The sequence below is a fragment of the Trichechus manatus genome, unplaced genomic scaffold, assembly GCF_000243295.1.
Source record: "Trichechus manatus latirostris isolate Lorelei unplaced genomic scaffold, TriManLat1.0 scaffold00128, whole genome shotgun sequence".
In the NCBI taxonomy this organism is placed as follows: Eukaryota; Metazoa; Chordata; class Mammalia; order Sirenia; family Trichechidae; genus Trichechus; species Trichechus manatus.
The window spans coordinates 2,257,941-2,282,509 of record NW_004444064.1 but is presented as its reverse complement, the minus strand read 5'-3'; the positions used below and the strand labels follow the sequence as shown (position 1 = coordinate 2,282,509).

The following is a 24,569-nucleotide window of genomic DNA, read 5'->3' as shown; positions in this document are numbered from 1 at the left end:
GCGGCGGCGGCGGCGGCGGCGGCGCCCGGGGACGCGCAGGACGAGTTCGAACAAACACGTTTATTGCGGAGGCGGCGGCGGCGCTCACCAGGCGAAGAGCGGCTTGCTGTCCTCCTTGGAGAGCTCGCAGAGGCAGTTGAGCAGCAGCAGCGAGTCGCCCAGGAACTTGGGCGGCACGATATCGATGATGAGCTTGCGCAGCGCGGCGGGGCTGCTGTGCAGCGGGTGGGCGCGCAGGTCGGGCCGCTGCTTCAGGATGCCGTAGGTGTTAATGAGGAACTCGCTGAACACCGGGTGCACGTCGCGGTTGTAGCCCAGCTTCTCCAGGCGCGCCGTCAGCGTCAGATAGCGGTGCGTCAGGTCGCGCAGCTTCTTCTCGTCCACCGAGCCGTCCAGCGACTTGATGGAGGCCTGGGGGACAGCGGGGGGTGGGCGTGTGAGGTGGACAGGACGTCGGAGGGGAGATGGTGGCCGCGCGGAGGGGGGACAGGGGTGGAGATACACTGGAGGAGGGATGGGGAGAGGAAACGGGGCGCGGAGCAGACGGGGAGGAGGGGAGACTTCCGGGGGACAGAGACAGCAGGGGGTGAGGGAGCGAGTGAGGTGCAGAGGGCGCGGGCCGGGGGCGGGTGGCGACACACAGGAGGAAGGAGGAGGAGACACACACGGGGGAGGGACTTGAGTGGAGACACGGGGGGCGCGGGATGGGGCCACACAGGGAGGCCTCACACAAACCCAGGGCCACGGAAAAGACCCAGTGCTAAGACCCTGGGGTCGGGGGGTGGGCGCACTCCCACCGCCTCAGTGGGCCGTGTGGCCTGGGGCCGGTCTTCTGCCTTCTCGGCTCTCCAGCGACCCCCTGCGTAGAGGATAGCGGTGCCGCCTCCAGGACAGAGAAGAGCATTTCATTAATGAAGCCGCTTAGATGGGGAAACTGAGGCCCCGAGCTGACCCCGCCGGCCAGGCTGAGTCTCTAAATTTCCCCTCTAGCCTCCAAGTCCGGAAGGAGAAACGGAACCTGGATTCCTAGTGGCCTCAAGAGGCAACCTGCCCGCGAAAACCACATCACACACCGTTCCTTGCTTTGGCCCCGTGGCCACTCCTGAAGCGGTCTGGGGTCAAAGCCAGACAGGCCGTGTAGACGTCCCTCACGGCAGGCTCCTCACGCCTCGTGCAAGCGCACCGAGGATACCAGGGACCGTCCCGCAGCCATGCCGGGGCCTGGGGCGGGGGCGCCGCGAGGACCCCTGGGGGGGGAGCGGTTCCTCACCTGCTTGATCTTCTCGGGGATGTTGGACACGGTAAAGCCGTACAGCCGCGTCACACCCGGGAAGACATAGGCCAGAATGCGCCGGTCCAGCTGGAAGGCGATCTCGCCAACAACGCGCCCGTCCTTTTCTGCGCCCGAGAAGCTCTGGATCTCTGCCGGGGCGAGGGGCGGGGGTGAGGCTCCGGGCTCCCGGTCCAGGGAACGCGCGCACCGAGGGCAGACTGCCGTCTTCCACGTTAAGAAAGCAGTCGAACCGCGCGTGACGGCCTGGTCTAGGGGAAGCCCTGGACGCCGCTGCCTCATCACTCGGTCACACCAGCTGGACTTCCGAAAGGGCCCTGATCCTGATGAGGGGGACGCGGGCTCCCCGCTCCTTTCCCCGCCCCGCTCCGCAGAGGCCCTGAGAGGGCTGGGGGCTTGCTGGGGGCTGCCCCCTCCTCTCCAGTTGAGCCTCTCGCCTCTGCCCCACCACCCCCCGCCGCCCCCTAACAGTCAGCACACTCCCACCCCCCACCTGCTTCCAAATCCCTCCTCCCCACCCAGCCTCGGAGGTCAATGGAGTCAATCGCGACCTCAGCACGCATCAAGAAGAGTAAAACCCCGGGGGCCCTCTGTAAAGCGCCAAGCCTGTTACTGAAGGTGCACCTGGAACGGAGTCACCAAAGCGACAAAAGGCCCCTTTAGAATCAGCACGACACCCCATGCCCCTGACACCACCGCGGACCCGCACCGCTCTGTAAGGGGGTGTGGGGGGCTCCCTGATGGGGTCACCATGGGGTTGGGTGGAGTCCCTCTGATGGGCTCAAGTGGCTCCTCCACCGAGACCACCTGCCCAGGGAGCCAAGTGGGAGCACAGGGAGGGATACGGGCCCAGGGGCGGGGTCTTTTCATCAAGGTGTGATGCCTCTCAGGGCTGCCTGAGAGCAGACTGTCACCTCTTCCATCCTGAAGGGAGATACCTCATAACATGCCCATTTCTAAATCGTTTCCTCAAGCCCCTGAAACTTTTCCACACAGGAGACATGATCTGAACCCTCTCAATGCAAGTGCGGTCCTTCCAGATCCACCCCAGCAGGTGCCCAGAGCTTCCTCATTTGTCCTGAGGCTGGCACCCAGGTCCTGTTATCCGGGGAGGGTGCAGCTCAGGCCCCCAACACTCAGGACACCCCCCGGTGGCCCTGTGACTCGGAGATGTCGCTCCCACAGCTGCTGCACCCTGGCTCAGGCTCCCGCACCCCTCCGTGGCTAGCTGTGGGGCCAGGCTCCAGAGCCAGCTCTGCCTGTGACCTTGGGCAACTGCTTTCCCACCTGCCATCCTCCGGTGGAAGGTTGGTTCACCACGAACAGACACTGTCCCCCACTGCCCTCCCCAAGCCAGGACGCCAGTGACCAGGACGGTTCCTGCCCATGAACGAGCATGAACGGCTGTGTAACTGCTTCCAAAGGTGACAAGTGCAGTGTTATGGGGTGAGACTGCCAGGACGAGCTTAGAGGGACAGGAGGACAGGGACCACCTGGGTATGCAGTGAGGGCAGTAGCAGGACAAGCAGCCACACCAGCGTGTACCAGGAGGTGCATCTCACAGGGCCTGCTTATTGCAAAGGCGGATCTTAGAGACGTGTCCAAACCAGTGTTTCCCAGCGTGTTCCGTGGGCCCCATCCCCAGCTCAGAACAGACAGGCTGGCTGTGAGCGGGCTTGGGGACCACAGCACACTGCTCTCCTCCTGTGGGCTCTCAGGCCGAGCTTTCCAGGGGCTCCGGGAGGGTTCACCGTGCAAAGCCCAGTCCTCCTCAGGGTCATTGTGCCATAGAAGTGCTGCTGTGGAAAATGGCAGGGAGAACCACCCACTAGTGACCTCAGGTGTCCTCCGGAAGCTTGGCCCCTCTAGCTGGGGGAGAGGGGCATTGAGTGTCCTAGAACTGGGGTGGGGGGTGTTCTCCCCCTAATGGGGACACCCATTCAGCTCAGTCCTGGACTCCTGGGCAGCCGTCAGCTGGGGGTGCACATCATGTTGGGGAAAGTGAGGGACCGGTGATGTTCACAAGGGGGAAGAACGTCACTTTCTGCAAACCACAGTCCTGTCTGCGTGAAGGCAGGTTCAGACAGGATTCCGGAATGAGTGATTAAACGATGCGCTTGTTCGCTCCCCACACACTGGCCTGGGATGCTTCAAGCGAGTGGCCAGCATGAGCTTCTAAAGTCCAGGGTGTCGGGCAGCAGCCTTCTTTCTGGACAGGTTACTGAGCACCAGGCCGACACTGTGGTCATGGACGGTCACACTGGGGACGTCTGTCCCTGCAGTCCTCAGCCATTGTACGGCAATGAGTGTGCAGGCGAGGGTGTCACGGAGCCTGGGGACACCAGGGAACGAGGCACGACCAGCTGAGCCAAGGAGACGGTGCACTCACTCCTCTCCATTGCAGACCCAACCCCACTTCCTGTTTGCTTCTCTGAGCGCTTCTGGCTTCGTGTGATTTCATTTCATTTTCATGATGACCCTTGAAGGTAGGCTTTCTGACCCATTTTACAGATGCAGGAACAGAGGCCACCTAGTATGTTGCTTCCCAAAATACTTCTTTAAAAATTTTTTTCATTGAGATATAATTCACATAAGGAGCCCTGGTGGCACAGTGGTTAAACGCTCCGCTGCTCATCTAAAGGTCGGCAGTTCAAACCCACCAGCCACTCTTTGGGAGAAAGATGTGGCAATGTGCTCCTGGAAAGGTTAGAGCCTTGAAAACCCCATGGGGCCATTCTGCTCTGTCCTATAAGGTTGCTATGAGTTGGAATCAACTCAACAGCAATGGGTTTGGTTTTTATTTGTTTTGGTTATAATTCACATACTATAAGATTCACCCTTTCAAGGTTTACACCTCGGTGTTTTTTTGTATATTCACAGAGTCGTGCAAAACAAAACAAATCAAACCCTGTGCAGCCAAGCACACAACCACCAGGGCTCCTAGAGCTGTGCAACCACAATCTAATTCCAGAACATTTTATTCCCCACGCCCCGCAAACCCTGTACCCAGTAAAAGTCACTCCCCATTACCCCCTACCCCCAGCACCTGGCAACCACTAATCTTTCTGTCTCTGTGGTTTTGCCGACTGGATATTTCATATAAATGGAATCACACAATATGTAGTTCTTTGTGACTGGCTTTTTCACTTAACATGAGTACAAGGTTCAGTCATGTTGTAGCATGTGTTAGAACTTCATTCCTTTTTGACTGAATAATATTCTGTTGTATGGAGATACAACATGTTGTTTATCCATTCATCCATTGGTGGACATTTGCGTTGTTTCCACTTTGGAGCTGGCATGAATTATGTTGCTATAAATATTTATGTGGACATATATTTTCAGTTTGCTTGGGTATATACATAGGGGTGGAATTGCTAGGTCATATGGTAATTCTTTAACTTTTTGAGGAACTGCCAAACTGTTTCCCACATGGCTGCACCATTTTGCATTCCCACCAGCCGTGTGTGAAGTTCCAATTTCTTCACGTCCTCACCAACACTTGTTATTGTCTGTCTTTTTTATTACAGCCACCCCAAGGGGTGTGAAGTGGTCTCGCATTGTGGTTTTGATGTGTATTTCGTTGATGGCTAATAACAACGTTAAGCATCGTTTTAATGTGCTTATTGGCCATTTGTATATCTTCTTCAGAGAGATGTCCATTCAATTCCTTTGCCCATTCTTAACTGAGTTGTCTTTTTATTGTTGAATTGTAAGAGTTCTTATATATTCTGGATACTAGTCCCTTATCAAGCACATAATTTGCAAATATTTTCTCCCATTTTGTGGCTTGATTTTTCACTTTCTTGACAGTGTCCTCTGAAGCAGAAGTTTTCAAATTTAATGAAGTTGTATATATCAGTTTTTTCTTTTGTTACTTATAATTTTGGTGTCATATCTAAGAAACCGTTGCCTAATCCAAGGTCACAAAAATTGATGCCTATGCTTTTGCTTTCGTCTGAGAGGTTTACACTTTTAGCTCTTGCATTTAGATCTTTGGCTCATTTTGAGTTAATTTTTTATGTGGGACACAGTAGGGGTTTGTCATGGATTGAATTGCGTCCTCCCAAATATCTATCAAGTTGGCTAGGTCATGATTCCCAGTATTGTGTGATTGTCCACCATTTTGTCATCTGATGTGATTTTCCTATGTGTTGTAAATCCTGTCTCTATGATGTTAATGAGGTGTGATTAGCGGAAGTTATGTTAATGAGGCAGGACTCAATCTGCAAGATTAGATTGTGTCTTAAATTGATCTCTTTTGAGATATAAAAGACAGAAGGAAGCAGAGAGATATGGGGAGCTCATACCACCAAGAAACAAGAACCAGGAGAATAGCACACCCTTTGGACCCAGGGTCCCTGTACTGAGAAGCTTCTTGACTGGGGAAGATTGACGACAAGGACCTTCCCCAGAGCCGACAAGAGAAAGAAAGCCTTCCCCTGGAGCTGGCACCCTAAATTCGGACTTCTAGCCTCCTAGACTGTGAGAGAATAAATTTCTCTTTGTTAACGCCATCCACTTGTGGTATGTCCGTTACAGCAGCACTAGATGACTAAGACAGGGTCCAACTTCATCCTTTTGCATGTGGCTACCAGTTACTGTAGCTTTATAGTAAGTTTTGAAATTGGGACGTGTAAGTCCTCCTATTTTGTTCTTCTTTTTGAAGTATGTTTTACCTATCCTTGGTCCCTTGAATTTCCATATGAATTATAGGATAAGCTTGTCAATTTCTGGAAAGAAGCCAGCTAGTATTCTGATAGGGATAGTGTTGAATCTGTAGATCAATTTGGGGAGCATTGCCATCTTAACAACATTAAGTCTTCCAATCCATGAACACAGGATACCTTTCCATTTATTTAGGTCTTGAATTTCTTTCCACAATGTTTTGTAGTTTTCCATGTACTCCCCAACCACTTTGCAAGGTTGAATAAATTACAACTGAGAGCAGACACAATGCACAGAAGCATGGTAGGGCAGATGAGGGTCATGGAGAGCAGGGAAGCACACTCCTTCTCTACTAATACATTTCTCTCACCAGGAATCAAGCGATCTCTCTTTTTCTCTCTCATGCATAAATTGGGTAGAGGAAAAGTGCCACACTTGAGATGTTCTAGAAATCATTTCTAGTCCACACGTGAGTGATCCAAGATTCAGCCAAAAACTCATTCTTTAAAGAAAAGTCAATAAAATTGAAAAATCTCTAGGAAGACTGGTCAGGGAAAAACAGAAAGAAGACCAAAAATTACCAATATCAAGAATGAGAGAGGAGACCACCACAGATTCTACAGTCATTAAAGGGATAGTCAGGGAATATTAGGAACAACTTTATGCCAATTAATTGGACATCTTGGGATGAAATGGACAAATTCCTTAAAAGACACAAAATACCGAAGCTCACTCAACAGGAAATAATTTGAGTAACCTCTATTAATTAAAAAGTTGAATTTGTAGAGGGAAAAAATACAACAACAACTTTCCTACAAAGAAGATTCCAGGCTTAGTTTTGGTCGCGAATGCTACCAAACAGTTAAGGAAGAAATACTGCCAATTCTACATAAGCTCTTCTAGATAACTAAAGAAGATAGAACACTTCCCAACTCATTCTTTGGGGCCCACATTGCCCTGATACCAAAACCAGAAAATGCCATTACAATAAAATTACAGACCAATATCCCTCATAGACACCAAAAATTCTTAACAAAATTTTAGCAAATTGAATCCAACAATACAAAAGAGAATAATACATCAGATTGAGCAGGCTTTACCTCAGGAATGCAAGGTTAGTTCAGCACTCAGAAATCAATCAATGTAATTCGGCATATTAACATATTACAAATGAAAACCAAATGCTCATCAAAATATGCAGAAAAAGCAGTTGACAAAATGCAACGTCTCTTCGTGATGACTCCAAGCTAACTAGGAATTACCGGGAACTTCCTCAACCTGATAAATTTCAACCTTAGCTAACATCATACTTCATGGTGACAAACTAGATATTTCCCCCTAAGATCAAGAAAAGACAAGGGTGTCCGCTATCACGACTTCTATCCAAGGTTGTTCTAGAGGTTCTAGTCAGTGCAATAAGACAAGAAAAAGAAAAGGTATCCAGATTGGAAGTGAAGGAGTAAACCGTCTTTATTCACAAATGACATGATAATCTATGTAGACAATCCTAAGGAATCTACAAAGAAAAAAGGTACTAGAACTAATAAGTGAATTTAATACGGTTGCGGGATACAAGGTCAATATAAAAAAATCAATTGTATTATTATATACTAGCAACGAACAACAAGAACTTGAAATTAATGAAACAATACCATTTATTACAGCATCAAAAATATGAAAGGGTAAATTAAACAAAAGATGTGCAAGGCCTGTATCTAGAAAATTACAAAACATTGCTGAGAGAAATTTTAAAGACCTAAATAAATAGAGAGTTCATGGATCAGAAGATTCAATATTATTAAAGTGTCATTTGTTCATAAATTGATTTAATTGATCTATAGATCCAGCCCAATTCCAGTCAAAATTCCAGTAAGCTTTTTTGTAGAAATGTACAAGCTTATTCTAAAATTTGTATGGAAATGTAAAGAACCTAGAATAGTCAGAAAAACAACAGAGTTGAAGCACTTACACTAACCGATTTCTAGTCATATTATAAAGCTGCAATAATCAATAATCAGTATAAACAGATAGATAAATGGAACAGCATGGAGTGTCCAGAAATGGACCCACACATATATGGACAACTGATTTTTGACAGAGGTGTCAAAGCAATTCAATGGGAAAAGGATGCTTTTTTTCAACTGATGCTGGAATATGTGGCTATCTATATGCAAATCTCAATCCATACCTCAAACGATACACAAAAATTAACTTGAAATGGACCAGAGACCTAAATGTAAAACCTAAAACTCTAAAACTTCTAGGAGAAAACATGGAGAATCCTTGTGACCTTGAGTATCGCAAAGATTCCTTAAATAGGACACAAAAAGCGTGAACTATAAAAGAAAATAATCAACAAACTAGACTTTATCAAATTAAGCACCTTTGCTCTTCAAAAATACTGTTTTGAAAATAAAAAAGCAAGCCACAGACTGGGATACTGTATTTGCAAAATGTATATCCAACAAAGGACTTGTGTCTAGAATATATAAAGCACTATTGCAACTCAATAATAAGACAAATGACTCAATTTGAAAAGTGGACAGAAGATTTCAACAAACATTTCACCAAAGAAGATAACACAGATGGCAAATAAGCACATGAAGAAACACTCAACATCCTTAGTCATTGGGGAAATGCAAATTTAAACCACAATGTGGATCCGAACTGTCAACCTTTTGGTTAGCAGCCAAAGCTCTTAACCACTATGCCACCAGGGTTTCCACATACCTTTTAGAATGGCTAAATTAAGAAGACTGAGTATACCAAGTGTTGACAAGGATGTGAAACAACTGGAACTTTCATACACTGCTGATTCTCTTAAGCCAAAGCTGACCTTTATCAGAGTGAACACTGAGTTGCCCACATCACTGACCTGGTGCACCTGCGCTGGCTCTTTCTCATCTGCTGGAGGCAGAATCTGAAAACTGCACTTTCCTTATCTTAAGCCACTGTCTGTGGTCTGAGAGCAGTTTCTCTGTCAAGAAGCTGAGGCTGCTGGGAAGATACTCTGGCTCCCTCTTAGGGTGACATGTGGAGCCGACTAAGAGAATGGCCGCCACCAGACACTCTGTGCTCGGGGGTGGAGAGACTACTTTGCTCATGTGAGAAGTGGCTCCAGGCAGAAAGGTGCCCACTCAGGGCAGGCAGGGCCCAGCTACAGGGACGGGCACCTTTCCTGCTCCCCAAAAAGTCACCTCATTTCCCCAGGTGCCCACATGCACGTCCTCCCATGTCTCATCTGGTGCATGGGGGCCCTGCTGCCACTGACTCTCCCCCAACAGTGGCCCTGGGAGGGTGGGTGGGGACATCGAGGCCCCCACTTCTCTGACCAGCTAGCTACACGTCCATCTTCTTGTCTGGAAGTACCAAACATTCCACAGCGAGATTGGACCCCACCTCGGGGGCTCCAGGCACTTAAGATGATGGAGCAGCCACAGACGCAGGCCTTCAGGGCCCAAGAGGTTTGGGTGCCAGGGCCTTAGGTATTTCCAGAAGCCACTTGGAGTTGGTTTTCTTCTTGAACCCCTAAATAAGGACCAGGTCACAACACGGCAATACGTTGTCCTCCTCCAGCTTCAGAGAGCAGAACAGGCTGGAGGGGGGCCCGTGGCTCCAAGGGAGGAGACCCTTGAGCCCCAGAGGACATGTTGCTGCGCTGCCTTCCAGAGCCCACTTCCCTGTGAAGGCAGGATGCAGAGACAGAATGTTCCTTGGAGGCCATCTAGTCACACTCCCTCTGTTTACAACCAGGGGAACTGAGGCCCCAGAGTCACTGTGACCCTGCCCAGCCCCTGGGAAGGATGTAGGCCTGGCCTGGCCACTTACCGAGCTCCACCTTCTGCTCTGCACCTCTGGATGGAGGAGCAGGGCCCACACCAGTGCCCAGACGCATCCTTCCCACCACAGACAGGCTGTGCCTGCACCCCACACCTGCCCCCCATCCCATTCCCTGTACCCTGTGCTTTGAGCCCTGTGCCCCACACCCCACACCCTGTGCCCTATGCCTTGTACACTGTGACCCCATCCCTGTCCTGTGCCCTCATCCTATGCCTACGCCACATACCCCCCATCCTACACTGTGCCCTGAGCTCTGCACCCTTGCCCTGTGCCCCCCATCCTGTGTCCTGCACCCCCTGCACCCCCTGCCCTGTGCCTCCCGTCCTCCCTCTCCCCACACCCCGGCACACCCACCCCGCACCTCATGCGCCCCTCGGCGCCTGCCGTACCGCTGAGGTAGTAGCTCCTCCGAGCCTTGTCCCCAGAGGTCAGGCTGCTTTCCGAGAAGCACACCTTCTTGGGCCGGACCATCTCTCTGGGCTCCAGCAGTGTCTTGTCAGCCAGGGCATCCTGCAGAGGGCCGAGGAGTGGGGACAGCTTCCTGTCCATGCTTCGTGACGAGTGCAGCTCCTGGGGCCCAAGGAAGGCCTTGAAGGAAGCCGAGGCAGAAGCCGCACAGCCGGGGGAGACCTCATCCTCGCTGGAGAGGTTGACGTGCGAGCACAGCAGGTCCTCCAGGGAGGACTCCTGCAGCTGGGATGATGTGTTGGGGACGTTGGTAAACCTTCCGTACTCTGGAGCTGGCATGGGGAAGAGAGAAGAGTCAAGCTGTATCCCCAGCACATCACCCAGAGAAGTGCAGAAACACCTCAGTAAACCTCCACACCCCTCCCCTGCTTGGGCACCTGTCGGCGTCTCCACCATTCTCAAGGCCCTCCTCCCACTTCGTGTCTTGTGTGCAAGGGGAGTTACAGGCGTGGTGAAGCAGCCCTACACCCGTCTGATCGCAGGCTTCTCGCCCTGCCTACCTGGGGAGCCGCCTGCCTGGGGTTTAGGAGCACAGTGGGTGTGTATGCCCCAGTCCCCTACCGCACACCTGTTGTCCACACACACTACAGGGCAACATTCTGTGTGCTTTAAATTTCACATAAATGGTGTCACCCTATACATTTGATTCCACAACATAACTCTGTGCTACAACATTCTGTTTTTGAGACTCATCTGTGTGGAGCCGTCTGGTGGCTACCTGGTTCATTTAACCATTTCCTGGCACACAAGTGCACACACATACACACACACACACACACTCACATACCCACATACACTGACACACACTCTCACACTCACCCCCACACACACCCACCCACAAGGCACTCTCATGTTCTCACACACTTAAACACACATACTCTTGCACATACTCTCATGAATTTATAACACACACATTCTCATGCACACATGCACACATACTCTTACACACACACACAGGCACTCTAACACTCTCATGCTCTCACACAATTACACACACATACTTTTGCACACTCACAAATTTATACACGTGCACACACTCTCCACACACATGCACACATTCACGCACTTACATGCTCACATACACACTCACATATTCATACTCTAACACTCACACCCACACTGTTACACACACACATAGCTGTTTTTATCCATTGTCCCATCGATGGACACACAGCTGTTTCCAGATGCTGCCACCAGCATCCTTGGCTCACCTCCTTGCTCACAGTGTGAGCATCCTCGCGGTCTACACCTGGGCTCAGGGTGCATGCATGTGCAACTTTCTTTGCTTCTAAAATAGAGGGGCAGTTCCACCCCCACAAGCACTGCACTCGAGTCCCCCATCCCACCCCCTCATCAGCACTTGGTGTTGTCAGACAGGCTGACAGGTGTCGTGTGGTGTTTTGTTGTTGTTATTGTACTGTTCCAAATCCCTGGTGAAGCTGGACATCTTCTCACAAGTTCATTGGCCTCTCGGGTTTCTGTTCTGTGAATGATCTACGCCTCCTCTTTGGTTGGGCTGTGGTTGTTGTTGTGTGCCATCGAGTCGACTCCAACTCATAGCACCCTATACAATGGAGTAGACCTGCCCCGTAGAGTTTCCCAGGCTGTAATCTTTACAGGAGCAGATTGCCGGGTCTTTGGTTGGGTAGTCTTATCTTAATTATTTGTAGCAGTTCCGTATGCATTCTGAATTCTAATTCCTTGTTGATTAAATGTGTTGCACATATTTTCTTCTGGTTGTGATTGGCTTATATTTTACCTTATTTATCCTTGGCCTTTTTTATGGTAACTCTTGTCATGTGGAATTTTTATGTGACATAGTCAAATTTAATGTAGCCATTCTTTTGTGGTTTATGAAATCCTTTTCTAACCTCATGTCATGAATTTGTTCTACTATCAATAAAGTAAGGAGCCCTGGTGGTGCAGTGGTGAAGGCACTCAACTGCTCACTGAAAGGTCGGCAGATTGGAAACCTCCAGGGCTCCTCGGGAGAAAGATGTGGCGGTCGGCTTCCATTGAGATTTACAGCCTTGGAAGAGCTTTGTAGTCGCTGTGAGTCAGAAGGGACTTGAGGGCATTGGGTAGTGGGTAGCAATAAAGTAAACATATATTTGAGAAACAAAGTGGTTTTTTAAGAGCTGTATCAAAATAATTATATACTAAAACATGCCTATGCAGGAACCAATTCATCTTCCCCCAGCAATGACTTCCAAGAAAAAATTTTTCAAAAGGAAAGAAAGTCATCTGTACATGTTCAGAGGAGGGAGTAGGGCTCAGCCACACGAGTGACCGCCTCAGTCAAAGCTGGAATCCAAGCCAAGTTCTCCATCCCAGAGCCAGACCCCTAACGGCCACTTCGTGGCCCACAGACAACTGCATGGCCCAGAAACAATCAACAGAGCATTTTACAAGAATTCAGTAAGCATTAGGCATCAAAAATTCTCAGTCAAACTCAAAAAGTAGATATATTTTCAGGCCACATTACAATAAGACTATAATGCAGAGTCAACAAAAAATTCTATAATTCCCTTAGAATTAAACATTCTCTTAAATATCAGATCAAGAAAGAAGTAAAAATAGGAAAAAAAATTATTATTGAGAAAATAATGAACATTAGAAATGAAAAAGACATCATTACATTCAAAACTGCATTTAGAGTGAAATCAACTTAAATGCTTTAATTACTTTTAAAAAATCACAAAAAATTAAACAATGAAATTGATATGGGGAGAAACCCTTAAGAAAAGTGAAAGTTAGCGAATAATAAAAATAACAGTAGAAATATGTTAATTAGAAAATAGTTCTATGGAAAGTCTGCTAAGATGGACAAAACTGGAAAAGCTATGCTAGAAAAAGAAAACATAAGTGAATAAAATTAGAAATGAGATAAGGGATATAAGAAAGAATAGGCAGATAATTCTCAAGTTACAACAGAAGGTTGTGTAAAATTGTATATTCATACATTTTAAAATTTCCAACACAGTGACATTGATCACTCTAAAAATATACTGGAAAAAGAACTCTCATCCATAATTGCAACCAATAACATAAAATGCTCAAGGAATAAACTTATGAACAAATGTGAAAGATTGGTATATGAGAGAGAGCTAAAGAGAATTGAAGAAACCGAGAGTCGTAACAGTTTCACATAACTGTAATAGATGAAATCATCCTAAAGATATCTGGAAAAATAAATAGAGGAGAATATCAGAGAAATGTAAAAGGATTTAAAAAAAAAAACTAAAAAAGTAAATCACCCCTGCCTTCTGAACTAGTGATTTTATTTTTAGAACAATGTATCTTAAGGAAATAATCTTAAGTATAAAAAAAATCTTTTTGCAGTATTATTTACTTCGGGATTAAAAAGAACTTGATTTCAAACATGAGGAGAAAAGTTCATTAAATTGTGGCACATCTGAATTTGGAATACGAAAGTCACTTAAAATAGATACTCATAACAATGTCGTGATGTTAAGAGGAAAGAGCCAGGGAAAAGTACGTACAGAATACTCACAGGCACTTAAATTCAGGAGTCCCTGGGTGGTACAAACAGTTAATGCGCTCAGCTACTAACTGAAAGGTTGGAGGTTCAAGTCCACCCAGAGGCACCTTAGATGAAAGATCTGGTTGTCCTCTTCCGAAAAATCAGCCATTGAATATCCTATGGAGCGCAGTTCTACTCTGGCACACATGGGATTGCCATGAGTTGGGGTTGACTCAATAGCAACTGGTAACTGGTACTTAGGTTCGTATACTACGTTCACTAAGGAAAGGGAGACCCGAGTGGAAAGGAGACAGGTGGAGGCTCAGCTCTGGGGCCAACAGCACCACTTCTGTGTGGAAACATCCAATGACAACCCAACGATGCCCAGTTTGGTGTGGGGACAGGATAATCCATAAGGAACCAAGAAACGAGGGCAGGCTGGCCTTGGGGAAGAGGTGGGTGGCAAGGAGGACCAGGAGGCTGAGGAGGAGACTGGCTGCTCCCCCTGGTCCCTTAAAGAGGCGCAGGTGCCTACATCCCTGAGTGAAGGACGTGCAGCCCAGGAAGCCTGGACTGGAGCCGTTCTCACCCACTTGGTGGGACAGTCTTGGGCTGTGTCAGGAAGGTCAGGGATGGAGTCCCCCCTGTGATGGGAGTGAAGAGCAACGCGATGGGATCTGTCCCAACATTCCAATTGCGCTTGGCTTTGGCCCGAGGAATCCATATTTAGGGATCTCCTCAGGGTGCCCCTGCACAGTTCACAGAGGTGTGCATACGACGCTGCTGTCCAGAACCATCCTTGATGGCGGAGAGCTGGGCAGCCTTTCCCACTGCCCGTCCGCTGAATGGGATGTGGGAATCATCACGCGGAAGAGTCTGTGCTCCAGACAGATGTGACCCAGGAAGATCCACGGAGGAGGACCACAAAGAACGGGGCTGAGATGGATGGTTAAGGCGGGGGGAGAGAGCAAATTACAGAACAGCACAATCCCCCTTAGGTTAACCAAAAGGATACTCAGATTTATGCATGGCTCTCTATCAAGGGTTCCAGACAGAAACCTGGGAAATGTTGACAGCGGCTGCCTTTGGGGCGCAGGATCAGGTGGCAAAGATGGAGCCTTGACTTCTAAATCCTCGTGTGGTGGTTAGACTTTACCGTGAGCGCGTATTGTTGTATAACTAAGAAAAACAGATTCAAAAGCATGCGTCTTCTGAACAAGGAGTGAAGGGATTCCGGAAACAGAACAAGCTTTGCTGTGTTGAAACCTTCGTGTATAAACTTCTGCCGTCTGTGAAATAGCTCAGTGTTTGTTTCCAAATTGCAATCCCCAAGGCCAAGGCTGCACCCCTTCCAGGATGACCCTCTCATGCGGGCAGAAGGCAGAGGGTGGGACCAGCCTCGAGGGAGATGCCCACAGCCTGGGCCGCCCTGACATCACGCGTCTGGCCCGGACACCGAGGGCATCCACAGCACCGCCCGTTGAAGCAGCAGAGGTTGGGGGGCAGCCTGCCATGGGCCCCCTGCCCATCCAGAGATGATCTGGCCCCCTGCTGCCTGCAGCCACTTGGCCCAAGCAGGGGTCTCAGTGGGAACTTGGGGAAAGAGGGCAAAGGAAGAGGGGCGTCTCAGGGCCCACACTGCTCTGGTTCCATGTGTGGGGGTGAAGCAGACGTGACCACACCTGTAGCTGTGAGCACCGTCTGTGAGGTCAGAGAAGGGCCAGGGAATAGGAGAAAGAAAGAGACCTTCCCCCAAGCTTGGCTCCCAAGTTCACATCTCAGCAGGGAAAAGCCGGTGGGACAATAGCTGCACGGCAGCTGCCCTGGGGCACCCAGGGTCTGGCCGGCATTGTGGGCCTGAGACCCCGACACATCTTGAGGCTGCGGAAAAGCCTAGGAGAGATGGCCGAGCATGAAGGGAACAAGCTCTGAGGGGGCCGGGCCCAGTCTGGGGGGGCTGGCCGGGCCACCTGGGTGGGGCTTGGGGTGAGGAGGCACTGAGGGGTCCTCACCCTGCCCGGGGCAAGCTGCAATTCCTCACGAAGGTCTTCCAGGGATGGCCTGCCCGAGCGAGGGCCTCCGCCCTCCCCCAGTGCTTCCCACCTCCCAGGGCTCCTCAGAGCCCCTGCCCATGCTGGCCCGTGCTGGCCCGTGCTGGCCTATGCTGACTCCTGCTGACCCACACTGGCCCGTGCTGACCCGTGCTGACTCATGCTGAACCGTGCTGAGCCGTGCTGACCTGTGCTGATCCATGCTGACCTGTGCTGACCTGTGCTGACCTGTGCTGACCCGTGCTGACCCGTGCTGACTCATGCTGAACCGTGCTGAGCCGTGCTGACCTGTGCTGATCCATGCTGACCTGTGCTGACCTGTGCTGACCCGTGCTGACCCGTGCTGACTCATGCTGACTTGTGCTGACCTGTGCTGACCCGTGCTGGCCCGTGCTGGCCTGGGCTGGCTGACCTGTGCTGACCCATGCCGACCCGTGCTGACTAATGCTAACCTGTGCTGAGCTGTGCTGACCCATGCTGACTCGTGCTGACTCATGCTGACCCGTGCTGACCCATGCTGACCTGTGCCGACCCATGCTGACGCGTGCTGACCTGTGCTGACCCGTGCTGGCCCGTGCTGGCCCATGCTGACTGACCTGTGCTGACCCGTGCTGACCTGTGCTGAGCTGTGCTGACCCGTGCTGACCCATGCTGACCCGTGCTGACTCTGAGCCCTGAGGTTAGGCCTGGCAGGTGGAGTCCCTGGACACACGAGGCAGCACACATCACATGGTTCTCGGCAGCTGTCAAAGCGTTGACCACAGACATGGGGACAAAGTGCCTCTGTGGCCACAACAACTGAGCAGTGGCCTGGGACTGCTGGCCCGACATGCAGGGGGGTCACCACATGAGGCCTAGTGGGTGCAGGACACATGGGTGCAGGCTGGCGCTCAGGGACAACTGGCTCTCCAGCCATTCTCGGACGTGGCTGATCCTTGAGTCCCTTTCCTCTTCCCGCCCATCTCTTCCAAGGGCCCCTCTCATCCTGTCTGCCCTCCTCAAGGACCCCTCGAGAATGAAGGTTTCAACATGCTGAGATGAGTCCCTTGGGCTGGGACATGCACAATCTTGGCTTTTTCCCCATGCACTCCGTTGGGCCTGGTGGACAGGACACGGGGCCAGGGGCCAGACTCAAGTAGAATGACAGCCCCACTTCCTGCACACACGGCCTGTCGGGGTGTGCAGTGTGCCCAAGGTGGAGCTAGGTGTTCAAAGAGGGTCCCACAGCCAGGCCTGGGAGCCTCCCCACCAGTGAGCTGCTGCCCAGCGCTCCAGGCCCCTCACTGAGGAATCAGCAGCCACCTCAGGAACAGTCTCAAGAGAAGAAAACATTTCACACCTGGTGGAACAGCTGCTCCTGCAAAACAGCAGGGCTCGCAGGACATCCTTGAGGCCACCTGTCCTGTCATCCTGGAACAACAGGGCACCTGCAAGGCCACCTGCCCCATCATCAAGGGTTGGACAGACTGGGACGTGTTCCTCTGTCCCTGTCCTGCTCGGGGGTGTGAGCAGTCCCCACTTCCAGCTGAGCTCCTTGGTCATCAAACTCCTTCAGGCAGTGCTGGCCAGGGATTCCATCGAACTCCCCACCATCTGAGCCACTCACACACCAAGGTCACGCACCATCAACCATGCCCCAAACCGAACTTCCCGTGTACAAACGGAATTGATTCACAAAAACCCTAAAAACAGAGCAAATTGCTTCCCTGTAGAAAGTCTAGAATGTTGAATTGATACTAACCACGTGGTAAACCAGGTCACTCTCCCTTCGCTAGCTCCCTCTGCCTGTGACCACGGGTCCTCCCACCATGGGCAACACTTCCTGCGTGCCGGGTGTGGACTGACAAGATGGGAACAGAGGCTCCAGAGCTTATGGGCCAGGCCACCCTCATGTTGTTTGCCCTGGCTGGCCCACACTCCTGGAGAGGAAGGAGCCCAGCCGAGCCCAGCCCAGTGCTCCTGGAAAGCTGGGAGAACCTGTGCATCCTGTATAAGCCACCGGCCACTCTTCCGTGGCAGTCACTGACTATTGAAGAGGGGGGCAGCCTCCCACGACTCCCTCAAGGTCTTACCTGCACCCCCAGGGGAGCAGGCCTCGGGGTAGCTGGGGGCCCTGGGGAGGACGAGCTCACGAGCTGCACGGCCACCTCCCTCCTGACAGCTCTCACTGAGCAGCCTCTTCAGCATCTGGTTCTCCTTCAGGAGCCGCACCTGCTTCTTGAGGTCGGCGTTCTCGCTCATGAGCCTGTTCATCAGCTCGCTCCCCTCGGCCATGGCCGCTTCTGCTGCTTGTGCCTTCGCGGTCACGTGCGGGCCCACGACTCCATGGAGGTGGAGATACGAAGATGGACACTCCACAACAGCCAAGGCCGTGGAGTTCCAGGATGGCCACGGCATTCCACAGCCTTATGATGTCACTACCCTTAAAGAGGCGGCTGCCTGCCAGCATCTCAGGCTGCCCAGCCCATGTCCAGTCACCTGAAGAGTCCTGAGCAGACCACCCAGCCCAGCCAGCCCAGGGACACCCCAGAGAAGAGCCTGGCATTCTAGCGCCCATTCCAACATCTTATTTCTTTCTTAAATGTTTGCTAGATTTCACTAGTGAAGTCATCTGGGCCTGAACTTCCCTTCTGAGAAACTTTTTAATTTCTAACTCAATTTCCAAAATAGATATGACTACTCAAATATTCTATGTCTTCTCATGTCCATTTTGATAACAATTGTGTCTTTCAAAGCATTTTTCCATTTCGTCTAAGTTGTGGAATATTGGCATTAAGTAGTTAATAATATTCCCTTATTATCTTTATTTGTTTGTGGGATCTGTAGTGTTGCATCCTTTTCATTCTTGGTACGAATCATTTGTGTTTTCTCTCTTTTTTACTTGATCAGACTAGGCTGATTTTTTAAAAGATTAACTTTTCAAATTTCAAAGATTAATTTTTGGTTTTATTGTTTCTATCACATTCGATTTCTGCTCTTATATTTACTATTTCCTCCTTCTACTTACTTTGATTTTAAGCTTCTTACAGAGGAAGTTTAAATCACTGATTTCAAACCTTTCTTATTTATAGCTTTAACTTTCAAGCCTGTAAACATTTCTCTAAGTACTGCTTTAGATACCTCCCATAAATTTTGATGTTTTCATTTTCATTCAGCTTGAAATATTTTCTAATTTTCCTTGGGGTTTCTTGTTTGATCATAGGTTATTGGGAAGTGTGTTAATTTCCAAATATTTTTGAATTTTCCAAATCTTTTTGTTACTGATTTCTAATTGAGTTCCATTGTGGTTAGAGAATGAACTCTGTTGGTTTCAATCCTTTTAAATTTCTTGACACTTGTGCACGATCCAGCATATGGCCTATCTTAGTGAATGTTCCACATGCACTTCAAAAGGATGTATACTTCACCACTGTTGGGTGGAGAGTTCTATAAATGCCTATCAGGTGAAGGTGGTTGATGATGTAGTTCAAACCTGCATCTTTACTGATTTTCTGTCTATCGTTTACTGAGAAACAAGTGTTGAAATCTCCCACTATTATTGTGGATTTGTCTAATTCTCCCTTCAGTTCTGCCAGTGTCTTAGTTTCCTAGGGCTACTGTAAAATATTACAAACGGGGCAGATTATAAGAACAGAAATTTACTGTCTCGCAAGTCTGGAAGCTAGAAGTCCAAATCAAGATATCAGCCATATTAATTCCTTCTGAGGGCTCTGAGGGAGAAACTGTTAACATGTGTCTTTCCTAGCTTCTGATGGCTCCTGGAAATCCTTGGCATTCCTTCTCTCGAAGTTGCTTCTATCTCCATAGTCACATGGCCATCTTCCACTGTCTCTCTATCTCTGTGTAGCTTCTCCTCTTTTATAAGGACACTACTCATATTGCCTGAAAAGGCTGCACAACAGAAAAGGAAGATGAAGAAGAATTGACACATTTGAATACTGGTGTTGGTGAATGTGATGGTTAAGGTTGTGGGTCAACTTGGCTGCGCCATAATTCTCAATGGTTTAGCAGTTATATAATTATGTGGTTTAGCAGTTATGTAATGATGTAGTTATCCTCCATTTTCTGATATGATATAATCACCTATATGATGAGATCTGATGTGATCAGCCAATCAGTTTTAAGAGGAGTTTCGTCAGAGGTGTGGCCTACATCCATCATATATGGGCATTCTGCCAGAGCTTGCTGGTTTATGCTTGCTCTGGATCTTGCATCCGGCTCATGATCATCTGACCTCCCATCTTGGGACTTGAGCCAGTGGCCTACTGTACTGCCTGCTGATCTTGGATTCATCAGCCTCTGCAACCAGTGAGCCAGCAGCCTACTGTGTGACCTGCCAGTCTTGGGTTCATCAGCCCTTGCAGCTACATGAGTCAGGAGAAGCCTCGGCCTGATGCCTGAGCCAAGGAAGGATTTGGGACTTGTCAGCCTCTACAACCACATGAGCCATTGTCTTGAGATAAACCTCTCTCTCTCTCTCCCTCTCTCTCTCTCCCTCTCTCTCTCTCTCTTTCTCTCTCTCTATATATATACACTTCACTGGTTTTGCTTCTCTAGAGAACCCAGCCTAAGACATTTGGTACCAAGAGTGGTTCTAGAGAAACAAAATTGTAGGGATGAGTTTTCTAAATTGGTTCTCAAGTCTGGTTAGTCTTAAAGATGTTGATGATTCTGCTTCCAGTAGTGAAGAGGGCACTGCTAATCCATGGCATGAGGTGGCAATAGAAATACACAAAATGTCACCACCAAGGATCAAGTATTGGTGAGAAGCAAGACTCTGGGTGATCGCATGTTTGATACTTTTCTACAGTTTTGTCAGAATGAGAACTATAAGGAAAACGATTGGTGGGCCCTACTTTCACTAGAAAAAGTAGCAAAAGAAAGAGATGAACTCAGGGCTTCAGAGTCACAACTCAAGCGCCACGTAAATGACCTCAAAGTTGCCACATTCCCTGAAAGAAAGCCTTACTTCTTCTAGTAACAGAGCTGATATTGCCGAAAACCAAACCCAGAGTCTTATGGTAAGAGTGGGTGAATTACAATACCAATAGATTTCCCAACCTCGAATGGTGTCTGAAGTTAAAGTGAGGTCATTGATTGGGAAGAAATGGGATTCTGAAACTTGGTATGGGGACATATGGGCACATAATCAAGAAGCTGAGGACACTGAGTGCTTAAATTCCATGAAATCACTCTTGCCAATAGAACCAGCCCTCTCCCATCTGAAGAAATTATTCCATCTTTGTCAGCTAGACCACGCTATCCAGTAAAACTATTAGCCCCTCCACCCCCATCTGATGAGATTAACCCGGCTGTGTCTGAACAGCCTTTGTTTGAGATATCGCCTGGGGCGACATCTGAGTCATCACCTGGGGAGGCATCTGGGGCATTGCCTGGGGCAGCACCTAAGGCAGATGCCTTATAAGACATTGTTAAATGTTCTCGGAATACATCCTCACCACTCATTTTTGCTTCTAGACCCATAACCAGACTTAAGTCCCAGCGAGCCCCAAAAGATGAAGTACAAAGTGTGACCCAGAAAGAGGTATACTACACTCCAAAAGAATAGCTTGACTTTGCTAATATGTACAAACAGAAACCTGGGGAATATGCATGGGAATGGCTATTAAGGGTGTTGGATAATGGTGCAAGGAACATAAAGTTGGATCAGTCTGAGTTTATTGATATGGGCCCGCTAAGCACAAGTTCTTCATTCCATGTTTCAGTTGGAGAGGTTAAGAAAGGATCTAATAGTTTATTTGGTTGGTTCACTGAAGCATGGATTATGCAGTGGGCTACACTAAATCAAGTTGAAGTACCAGACCTGCCTTGGTATACTGTAGAAGGTATCCAAAGGCTTAGGGAAATTGGCATGCTAGAGTGGATTTATCAGGTTAGACCAACAGACCCACACATGGTGAGCCCAAGAGACACACCTTTTACACAACAGTGAGGAACAAATTTGTGAAGGGAGCCCCAGCATCCTTGAAGACTGCCATTATTGCTGTGTTATGTAAGTCAGATTTGACAGTGAGAACTGCCGTAACTGAATTAAGGGGCCAAGTGGCAGCACTCAATCAACAAAGACAAGGTGGGTGTGGTTACCATAATAGCCAGCAGAGTCAAAGTAGTAATCAGAATAATCTGACTCATATAGACATATGACATTTGCTATTTAGTCATGGTGTCCTTAGGAATGAAATAAATGGGAAATCTACTAAATATTTACTTGATCTGTACAAGTGGAAGGATTCTAGGTCAAGTGAACAGCAGTCTAACTCAAATCACCAGAATAGAGAGTCACAGCCCCTCAATCAATTCCGAGACTTGAGTCAGTTTATAGACCCACAACCTCTTGAATGAAGGGGAGGGTGGGGCCCTTGAAGAAGGATCCCACTATACTGCCAAAAATTTATATTGTTCATCTTTCTCCCAGCCTTCCCCAAAGGGACCTATGGCCTTTTACCAGAGGGAATGTTCACTGGGGAAAAGGAAATAATCAGACTTTTTGGGGACACTGTATATTGGCTCTGAATTGACACTAATTCCAGGAGACCCAAAACGTCACTGTGGCCCACCAGTTGGGATGGGGGCATATGGACATTGGGTTATTAACAGAGTCTTAGCTCAGGTTCATCTCACAATGTGTCCAGTGGGTCTTCAAACCCATCCTGTAGTGAATCCCCAGTTATAGAATGTATAATTGGAATAGATATATTCAGCAACTGGCAAACCCCCACATTGGATCCCTGACACATGGAGTAAGGCTATTATGGTAGGGAAAGCCAAGAGGAAGCCATTAGAACTGTCCCTACTTAGGAAAATAGTAAACCGAAAGCAATATCGCATTCCTGGAGGGATTGCGGAGATTACTGCCACCATCAAGGACTTGAAGGATGCAGGAGTGGTGATTCCCACCACATCTGCATTCAACTTGCCTATTTGGCCTGTGAAAAAACAGAAAGGATCTTGAGGGTTCTTTTGCCAATTCATCAGCCCTCTTAAACCATTTGGGGCAGATTTTTGTCCCTTCCTTTTTTGCCTTTTCTTATGAATACCCTAAAGACAATATTCACAGCATCTGAGTAATCAACGTGTTTCACAGTAAATTCTGCACTTAAAATTTTTTTGTTTTTTTTTTTTTTTAGACTTTAGCAGAGACCAACACTAGGTCCCTGATATGGCACCGTTCCTCAAGGTGATCAGCCAGAAACCTGGTGGCAGGTTGATTACATTTGACCACTTCCATCACCGAAAGGGCAGCATTTTGTTTTTGCTGGGATAGACACTTAACTCTGGATACAGATTTGCTTTCCCTGCTTGCAATGTTTCTGCCAAAACTACCATTTGTGGACTTACAGAATGTCTTATCCATCGTCCTGGTATCTCTCACTGCATTGTCTCAGATCAAAGGATTCCCTTCACAGCAAACAAAGTGCGGCAATGGGTCAATGCTCACGGAATTCACTGGTCTTACCATGTTCCCCATCATCCTGAAGCAGTTGGCTTGATAGAACAATGGAATGGCCTTCTAAAGACATAATTACACTGCTAGCTAGGTGGCAACACTTTTCAGGGTTAGGATAATGTTCTCCAGGAGGCTGTATATGCTCTAAACCAGCATCCACTATATGGTGCTGTTTCTCCCATAGCCAGGATTCATGGTTCCAGGAATCAAAGGATGGAGATGGGAGTGGCAACACTCACTATTACTCCTAGTGACCCACTTGCAAAATTTTTGCTTCCTGTCCCCATGACCCTATGCTCGGCAGGTCTAGAGGTCTCAGTTTCAAAGGGAGGAGTGCTCCCACAAGGAGACACATCAGTGATTCCACTGAACTGGAAGTTGAGAATGCCACCCAGCCATTTTAAGCTCCTCGTATTGCTGGATCAACAGGTAAAGAAGGGCATTACTATATTGGCTGGTGTGATTGATCCTGATTACCAAGGGGAGATTGAATTTTCTTACATAATGGAGGTAAAGAGTGTGTCTGGAATATAGGAGATCCCTTAGGACAGCTCTTAGTGCTACTATCCCCTGTGATTAAAGTCAATGGAAAACTACAGCAAACCAATTCTGCCATGACTACTAATGGCCCAGACACTTCAGGAATGAAAGTTTGGGTCACCCCACCAGGCAAAGAACCATGACCAGCTAAGGTGACTACTGAGGGTAAACAGAATACGGAATGGGTGGTAGAAGGTAGTTGTAAATACCAGTTATGACCACGTGACCAGTTGCAGAAATGAGGACTGTAATTGTTATGAGTATTTCTTCGTTGTTTTTTATGTGTGTGTGTATATATATAAATATCAATTATTTTTGTTTTCTTCCTTTATCCCATCACTTATAAAACGTAAGATGTGAATGGAGCTAGTCTATTTTCGGTCGTATGCATGCTAGTTGTATCATGTTAGGTGCCAGTATGACTTTTGTAATTGTCTTTATTTAGAGATTGTGTATGGCTTAAGGAGACGTGTACAGGTGCCAAGGTGACAAGTGGTGGACTGTGATAGTTAAGGCTTTTTGTCACCTTGGCTGGGCCATGATTCTCAGTGGTTTGGCAGTTATGTAATGATGTAGTTTGGCAGTTGTGTAATGATGTAGTTACCTTCCATTTTGCAATATAATGTCACCGTTTGAATTATGTCCCCCAAAAAATGTGTGTATCAATTTGGCTAGGCCATGATTCCTGATACTGTTGATTTTCCTGTATGTTGTAAACCTGCCTCTATGACGTTAATGAGGGAGGATGGGTGGCAGTTG

At 48.4% G+C, this 24,569-nt stretch overlaps 1 protein-coding gene across 2 annotated transcripts; it reads right to left on the bottom strand.

The window, feature by feature from the left end:
- Positions 1-58: 58 nt before the first annotated feature.
- Positions 59-18,076, bottom strand: SPATC1L (spermatogenesis and centriole associated 1 like). 2 transcript variants are annotated; one of them, XM_004384787.1, is made up of 4 exons: positions 17,875-18,076; positions 10,189-10,539; positions 1,271-1,422; positions 59-411 (listed from the first exon to the last, which is right to left on the bottom strand). In XM_004384787.1, exons 1-4 carry the CDS (start codon positions 18,074-18,076, stop codon positions 85-87), a joined length of 1,032 nt encoding a protein of 343 aa, XP_004384844.1. In that variant the 3' UTR covers positions 59-84. The 2 variants fall into 2 exon arrangements, with proteins under 2 accessions (XP_004384844.1, XP_012413442.1); XM_012557988.1 differs by having other exon boundaries at positions 17,881-18,076.
- Between the last annotated feature and the right edge of the window lie 6,493 nt (positions 18,077-24,569).